Raw genomic sequence first — 8626 nt, 5'->3', positions numbered from 1 at the left:
TCAAACTCACCTGGGAGTCGAGTCGGTATGCAAACCTTGTATTGAAATAGATCTGACAGTGACAACAATTTGAGAAAAGTGCCGTCAAAGTGTTCCTCAAAATGAGTGATTACCGAGCTACTTTTATATGGTCTTTCGGATACTGTGGCAGGACATCAGAGTTGCCAAACTTGCTCAAATCAAATAGATCAAATATTTTGATGCACGATGACTTCGGCGTGGCTTTTTGGAAAGAGGAAGGTGTCCAGCTCAAGCACTAAAGACAGTGAGGTATCAGCAAGCAGTTGCACATTTGCTTTGCAATTTATGCCAAAGCACGTCTGCCAGTAGCCTTACAAGAGGACCCTCTTATCCTTAAATTACCAAGACATTTCTAAATACATTATCAGCTTTTTCACATATTTTCTTTGTCCTGTGAATTGTTTGGATCTGGAATCCAAAAGCACAATACAGGTCACTTTAGATAATGAGAGCAGACAGGTAGTAACAGGTGTGACCATTGTGAAAAGACTCCTGACACCTCTCACATCAGCATACAAGGATGCAAGTGCTCTTATTGTGAAGAGGAGTCTCATATCTAATCCTTCCCTTCAGCTATTCCAAGAAAATATAGAGCCGGCATAATGCAGAACCAGGCTATATTTAATGAGACAGACATTTTTTTTTAAAGAAAGAGAAGTGGTGTGATATTGTACTCATGTTATTGCACTTAACTTCTCATTTGTCTGCATTGCGTAACTTCAAAGTGAAAAGACGATTATACTTGTTTGACCGGCCACTGTGAGACTTTCATTTGTATTATTTTCCTGCGCTGCTACAGCAGTAGTTCTCCAAATATTACATTATGGTTGATGTTTTGTCAGCCATATGTGGGAGAAACAAAGCATGTTTAAAAAAGAAAGGACAATTGCTTGGATTGGATCTCCTGATAATGAATATAAGCCTCTCAAGCGAGTTTAAAAGATAGATGTTTGCCCTTTTACAAACATTTATCTTTATAACTTCACCGAATGAGTTCTCCAATGGCTTCGTCATACTGTTATATTTTCTGTTTCTGTCTTTTAGGTCACACTTTCAACACCACAAGTATGAATGCAAGTGAAATTCACATCTTGGCTATATGTAGAGTGGTCTTTGGTTAATTTCTGATTTGGAATGCCTGAAATTTATATTGTTATAACAGTTGTCATAGCATGTCATAATAGCACTACCTCTGATGCAAAGAATAATAAAAAAAAAAAAACATCCTCATTCATCACTCAATGCAGATCACCATTACATAATAAAAGAGCAAGCTTGTCTTCTTTTTCTCTGTTTTCACTAATAAAGGCTGTATGTGTTCTGAACTGTTTGCACAAGTCTCTCCTTCCTCAAAGATTGTGGGAACCATCACTTACAGAAACATCTCAGAAGTTATAATGTTTCACCTTAACAGCAGTGTTTCACCACAACATAAAGTTGTGACATTTTGTTCATGTTTTTATCCACATTTTTAAGCCCACTACCCAGAGTGGGTGAGAACTTTGAGTAAAATATATCTTTAATACTTTGTGAGTTTAACTGTAGTGTGAAAATCATCAATATAATAAAAAGGAAATTTTAATAAACCAGACAAAGTCAAACTGCAGATGGTTAAATTGTTTATATGGTCGATTAATCTCATTTTGCAAAGGCTATGTACAATGTTAATGGACCTTTAAATTCTGCTAAATTTGGGTTGTCTTTTTTTGCGTCAACAGCACACAGGGGCGTGAGATGCGAATGTTCAAGTGTTATTAAGCAAATTTTGATTATAGGGATTTTTCGCGAAATACTGCGAGATAATTAAAATTATTTTAAGGATCGTCCAGAAATCAATGCAGATGGTAATTTCAGGCTTATCCCAGGTATGCACAGGAAAGATAAGACTGATTAAATCCACCGGCGCATTAATGAATATGTAGATGTAAAATAATCCTAAAAGGCATGGCAGAGTTGCTGCAGGAGAAGCCAAATGTCAAGTGCCATTTTATTTTATGGAGGATCCTTTTAAAAGTGACACGGTTCTTTCTTATCCAAGCCTCTAAGATCTCACACAGCGACACAAAGCGCACGAGAGAAGCCTGTACAGACAGACGGATTTGAGGCGAGAACACAGGTTGTCCATTTCAGTTGATTTGGGCACGAAACTTGTAAAAATCCTTCCCTGCCACAGTTATTTGAAAATTCATTCATTTGGGCCAAATGAGTTGTGTGGATATGGAGCAATACGCAAGAGCTCCACCTGATATTCAAAGAAAACATTACTGCTTGGATTGCGCATCATGAAGTTAAAAAAAAACAAACGCGAAATAACGAATTTCCTGCAATAAATATAAATAATATCACATATTTACATTTATGTCTAATCTGACTTGGTCTACTTGGTTATAATGCGGGAAATAAACCGATATGGTGTCTGTGATGGAAGCTGGAATAAAAACATTTGGTTAGTCACTTGGCTTGGAAATGAGAGGCTTATTTCTGAAGACGCTGATTTCGGCTGCAGCTCGAATGCTGCAAATGAGACCCTTAATATCATGGCCATAATTAATTGTGCAAATTTGTTTCCATTAAATAAAACTAACACATACTGAGAAAACTCTATTAGCCTTAATTAAGCTTGATATCCTAATTTAGGAAATGTGTGGCTGAAAACAAGCCGTTTTGGTAGATTTTTTTCTCTGTCTTTCTCCGATAGTGAAAAGCCTACCAGCTTTCTGCCTTTGGGCTGCTTTTCCTCCTTTGAGACTTGGAAATGAGAAATGGAAATGGAAATACCAGGAGGTGCTAAATTAGCTGCCTGATCTGCACTTATTGCCGCATACAGGCCCCTATTACTTTGCCAATCTGTGCCTCTCTTTTAGCATTCCGGGCATGGAGAAGCTTCGAGATAGCAGATTTATCAAATGGGAAAATGAATGCATGATGATCAGTTAAATTGAAAATCAGCGTCTGCATGACAGCCCGACCTGACACCTCCGTAATTAGAAAGAAAAATGATGGCGTCCGATGCATAATAGAGCAAAAACAATTTACACTCTCCCATAATGATCCGGCGTTCAAATTGAAAATTTCTCCGGGTATAAATTGAATTCATAAAGTATGATTCATGGACGACACATCTCCTGGAGGCTGCCTGGGCATATCGATTGATAGTTTGTCTTGAATCATGCAGCGTGCAGCTCTCAGGCAAGAAAAGCTTAACTACTTAAGCAAATCGCTAATTTCACCTTAAGGCCACCAATGTGCAGCCAGCGATACTCCTATTCAGTGCGCTAATGAATTATGGATGAACTGGGCATACGTCCCAAATAGCCTAAGAGTAGCATGGAAAAATACACAGCGAAGAATCCGAGGTTATTTCACATTGGCCCCGGTTATCCCACAGTTTAGGAAATAAACCTTGTTAAGAATTGACAACCTATGAATTTATCAATTTACGCGTTGAATTGCTTTGATAATGCAAAGATTTTAGGCTATTGTAGCCTTATAAAATAATGCATACACCTCTGCAAGTCCCCTCAAAACTTCCTGGAGGATCCCAAAGACGAATTAATAAAAGTAATAATAATAAAAGACACTATAAAGCACAGTAACGTCGCCGTCTCAGCACCATGCGCACGCTTGCAGACGCAGAGGTCACACCTCTAAAGCACAGCCTTTGCAGGCCTAAATCTCCTGCATGTTCACCGCGTGTGCCATGTTGGCTGTGGCTGCCCCTGCCCCCCCCAACAGTCCCCCCCACCACCACCACCCTAATAAGACATTGCTTCCTAGAGCAAACAGCTGCATGGGTTGAAATTTATGTAAATATTTTGAAAGGGACACTGGCTCAGAAATTCATTTGCGCCGGCTCAGACGTAAAGCTCACCCCTCTGATTATTTTCAATTTATTTGCAAATCAAGACCCAAAGAGAACACTAAAGGGCTTGTGGATTTTAACAAGGGTGTGAGCAGCTATAGCTGGACTGGATGTTGTTTTTATTTATTTATTTTTTTGTCTTAAGATTTTTTTTTTCATGCTATTACACGCCACACAGCAACCTCGACATTTCCTCCTTGGGTCGACGTGATATTGTGGTCAACACTGCTAATATTGCAAAAGGGAGCAGATGTCCCAGATCCCGCATGGCTTCCCCGGGGACCACCAACCCTATTAGAACAAATGTGTTCTGCTATTGTAAATAGGCACGTTTGCCTCAGCCCGTCCTATTACAGCCGACGCATGATCAATAGGCTGATAACACAGAAACATCAATGTAAAGCGACAGAACAATGAGGGATATCATCGAACATCTATCTTAATATAGCCCTGCTACAAGGGGCCCTGACAAAGTGGAGAGAGAGAGGGAGAAGAAGAGGAAGAAAAAAAAAAAAGCTCATGAAAATGCCTCCCCACGAATCCCCATCTCCTATCCAATATGCACAAACACACACACTCCCAGCTGCCGGGGCTATTATTTTCCTATTTCAATTTGACACCCAGGCCTTTTCATGCTAATTCTATTATTCTTGGAAGTTTATGTGATTTCATATCACTAGAAATCGGTAATGTATTATAACCCCCTTTGAGCTAAAATAAACTGAATCCCCCTGCAGTAGCCACCGGGAAAATAATTACTTTCATATCAAAACTCTGCAGGAGTCGAGCGGGTCCTTTTCGCCTCAGGCTCGTAACCTCATTTCAGTGGGGGCTTATAGATGAATAAATTTGTTAAGGCAATATACAAAGTACAACATGAGATTTCTTAAGAAAGCCCTTCCTACTGTACTGTAGCCCTGCACTGTATGTGTGCTGCTATTTAAGGTCTCACACGGTTTGTGGTGCTTGTATACAATAGATTTATTTAAGAAAAAACTTACATATATAAATAGTATAATACCTTTTTTACAGCTCTTGAGGATTTTTGTTGGTCTTGTTGGTGTTGTTTTTTTTCTTTTCGTTTTTTTTTTTGGACAAGTTATCACACATTAAGGGATATCTAGAGACTCCTGACGCGCGCGCACACACACTCGCAAACACACACTCGCAGAGAGAGAGAGAGAGAGAGAGAGAGAGAGAGAGAGAGAGAGAGAGAGAGAGAGAGAGAGAGAGAGAGCACACCATTGTCAAAACATCAGCTGCTGAGTGGGGAAACCTAGAGATATTAGATGCAAAGATGTAGTTTGTGGTCAAGCTTTGGCCTAATGAAAGGTGTCGTTTAGAGGCTATATCAGTATGTTTCTGCTTTTAAGTTTTTACCCCCAATGATTTATTCCAAGTCGACATCTTCTTTAGAGTCTGTCTTTGTTTCTGCTGGACAGTCACTGAGGACAGACTCGGGGTTGACAGGCTGGTCCTTGCTCTCTAAATGCTCTTTTCTGTCTGCATCGACAGGCTTAATGAGTTGTGGACTGTGTTCGTGGGCGAAAGTCGAATCGCTGCAAATAACAGAGGTGTGAGTACTTTTGCCAGCGGGAAAGGCGGCCCTGGACGGGCTGGTGTGCGGTGAACGCGTCTTGTCCTCGGATCCCACCTGTCCCCTTTGTGTGTCTGTGTCCGCAGAGTCCGGCGAGCTGCTCCTACATCCCGCAGAGCTCGCAGAGACGCTGCAGCGGACGCCGGGCTGGTGTCTCTCCGCCGGGCTGTCACTGTCGGAGTTCGCTGCTGTCGTCGTCTTCAGGGCAGTTTGAGGGACAATGAATCCAAGCGGCTGCGTGATGGGATAGAGCAGGAAGTGTCCCTTCCCTATCAAAGGCCGTGAGGAGGGTAAGGCCGCGGGGTTGCGTCTCGGTCTGGAGTCCGAAAGGAGGCTCTCGACGCTAAAAGGGTTGAGTTTCTGCACGCCGGAGGCTCTCTCGCTGCTGGCGCACAGGCTTGACCGTTGGCTGGCGTCGGGCGAGTCCAGCTCGGATCCGCCAGCATCCTGGTCCATGTGTCTTTGGTTCTGGTTTTGGGTCTGGAGAGGTGTTTGGTCGCAGCTCGATTGCGTTTGTTTTCCCCCCACAGAGTCAAAAAGCGGGCCCATGGTGTGGTCACTGTCGGTCACATGCGACACCCCGCTGTCGCTGTCCGATCCCGGGGTGTGAAATAAATCCCCGCCAGACAGCAGCTTGTTCTGGGACTTGAGCAGCCGTCGCTCCTGCTTTCGCTTCTTCTTCTCCAGCCTGTCCAGCTCTCTCCGGGCGATCTCCTCGGGGTCCATGGGCTCCCCGCTGCAGGTGGTGGGGTGGGCGTTGTGAGCAGGTCGACCCGGACCTTTCTTTGTGTTCTCCTTTTTCCTCCATTTGGCTCTGCGATTCTGAAACCATACCTGCGGAGGACAGAAGTGAAAACATGTGTAATGTGCACTTCTGTCGCTGCAAGGGGTAAATTAATTAGGCCAAAGGTGTTTTTTCACAATATGATAATAAAAGAAATAGTGAGGGTTCATGTTGCTCGATGCTGGCCTTTAATTAGGCCTTTGATTAAAAAGCAATCTGTGCACAAAAGGCAACAAAAAGTTGGGGTGAATCTCAACAAAAGAGGCTTTAAATTTACAGGATCGTTAAAGCAGCTTGACAGGTCGTAATATTTTTTTTCTATGTAAACTCAACAACTTAGTTTAAAGTCCTTGTTTTCGTGAGCAATAATATTCTTAGAATAAAATAAAATAGGTTGATCTCATTAATGCAATTCAACTAACTGAGATTAGGAGCCAGAACACACTGATTATTTTTTTGTTTACCCAAAACTGTCGATATGTTTCACAAATAAAAAAAAATTCTGACAAAATATTTTTCTTAAAAATACAAAAAGACTAAATATCAGCTTGTATTAAAGGCACAATTATTTTTCAAAATAAAGGTATTATTAAAATTGATTTATCTGACTGACATAAGGCACCAAAGGTCAAACAGCACACATCCATGCAGTGGGGGTTTGATTACTCTTACAAATTATTACAATATATGATCATATTATAGATGAATTCTGCAGTTTGTTTTCACCAGTTTGGAACATAAAAATAAAAGACTGAGCCTGAGTGAATAATAAACAAAGGAATAAACACACACAAGCTTAAAATCACAACGAAATATATATATAACAAAATAAATATTTACCTGAACCCTTGATTCTATCAAGTCCAGCCGGAGAGCCAGTGCCTCCCTCATGAAAACGTCGGGATAGTGGCTCTCATTAAAAGCCTTTTCTAATTCCTCCAGCTGCCAACCAGTGAAATTTGTGCGAGTTCTCCGTCTCTTGCAACCGGGGCTATCTTTGTCTGGGTCCCCCGAGTCTGACAGCAGAATGAGAATACATGCAAACAATTGAGAAAACATATATATTTTCTTAAATTACCACATTTTAACAGACCTATAACAAGAGTGGTTTCGTGCATACGCGAAGAATCCTGCAAACTTTCGAGCTGCAGAGGGTGTCTGCATCTGACATTTCGCAGCGCGCGCACACGCAGCCTGCAGCTTCAAGCAAGTCTGTCGCCTTTTCTCTATTAAGAAACCTTCACGTGTTAAAACAAGCATTTCCTTGTTCTGGTGTTTACTGACTGACAGGAACATTGTTTTTGCTTCGGTGCATCTTCAGCTCACGGTGGTGGAAATGGAGTGGGGGGGGGGGGGGGGGCGAAGGCGCCTCCTCTGCCTGTGTGTGAGGTTCGGCTTGCCCTTTAAAACACACCACCACGAGGATAACTTGTATCGCAACATCCTGCCTTTGTTTCTGTCCGTGTTTGTCTCTGTGCAAGCAGCCGACCTAGAGGAGAGGTTATTTTGTAGTGTGCAGTGTGGCTTACCTGTCAGTTTGTAATGCTGATTATCTCCATTCATCCCGCAGCCCGAAGACAAGAGGGGGTTGGAATTACCAACGGAAGCCGTGCAGGAACCATTAAGTAATCCGTCTATTGAGAAAGGAACCGCGGACGCAGATTGAAGTTGATGCCCAGCTAATTCGTAAACGTGATGGTGGCTCAGATGGTACGGGAAGCCCACCATCCCGCCGAGAGAGCCTCCGAACTGGGCGTGAGGTGGATCCAGTATCCTGCTGTCCATCATCCCGCAGGCAAAAGGAAACGACGTCTGGAGGCCGGTGATGGGAATTTAAAAAGCATGCAGTGAGTGTGGCCAACGAGTAGGGGACATGATGTGAAGGGAGGGATGAGCTGTACTTTATCCACATGAACCTCCCAATAATTAGCCCAGGCTCTGGGAATATGAGACCCAATGAGAAGCGGTAATGGACGCTGACGTCAGAGACGCGCTCTGCAAACGCTCCCCGTATCGATTGCTAATTAAAGCTGACATCCACCTCAATAAACAATATCAGAGCTGTCACAACAAGACAGGAGGGCTTTGATAAGAACTACATCGCAACTACACGGGGGACCCACCGGGAGGAAGGGCTCACTGAATCCCGGGAAGGGAAGGCTACAGGCGGATAGGTTAGGCCAGAGGCTGCCGGAGTTTTTGTTCAGCGGAGGAGCCGCAAATAGATGAATGTTAGAGCAGATTAGACAACAAAAGTGATCATATTTTATCAGAGTAAAAGCCACGGCTCTTTAGTATCATTATTGTTATTTGTAGCTTTTGTTTCGTATCCTTATTGTGGGCACATCTCCTGAAATATGAG

At 42.6% G+C, this 8626-nt stretch overlaps 1 protein-coding gene across 1 annotated transcript; it reads right to left on the bottom strand.

Moving 5' to 3' along the window:
• Positions 1–5148: 5148 nt before the first annotated feature.
• uncx (UNC homeobox) lies at positions 5149–8169 on the bottom strand. The gene is made up of 3 exons (XM_070981534.1): positions 7794–8169; positions 7105–7280; positions 5149–6314 (listed from the first exon to the last, which is right to left on the bottom strand). The coding sequence occupies exons 1-3, from the start codon at positions 8050–8052 to the stop codon at positions 5274–5276; spliced, it is 1476 nt and encodes a 491-aa protein (XP_070837635.1). The 5' UTR covers positions 8053–8169; the 3' UTR covers positions 5149–5273.
• Positions 8170–8626: the final 457 nt, after the last annotated feature.

Source organism: Chaetodon trifascialis, chromosome 15, assembly GCF_039877785.1.
Source record: "Chaetodon trifascialis isolate fChaTrf1 chromosome 15, fChaTrf1.hap1, whole genome shotgun sequence".
Classification (NCBI taxonomy): domain Eukaryota; kingdom Metazoa; phylum Chordata; class Actinopteri; order Chaetodontiformes; family Chaetodontidae; genus Chaetodon; species Chaetodon trifascialis.
The sequence above is the reverse complement of the archived record's forward strand: the minus strand, read 5'-3'. Positions and strand labels throughout refer to the sequence as shown.

What these genes read in the sequence shown, in the direction of transcription:
- uncx (XM_070981534.1), bottom strand. Translation starts at nt 8,052, where the DNA reads ATGATGGACAGCAGGATACTGGATCCACCTCACGCCCAGTTCGGAGGC. An exon ending in TCAGCATTACAAACTGACAG is followed by an intron (nt 7,281 to 7,793) that starts GTAAGCCACACT and finishes TTCTGCTGTCAG; the next exon opens with ACTCGGGGGACCCAGACAAA. An exon ending in TGATAGAATCAAGGGTTCAG is followed by an intron (nt 6,315 to 7,104) that starts GTAAATATTTAT and finishes TGTCCTCCGCAG; the next exon opens with GTATGGTTTCAGAATCGCAG.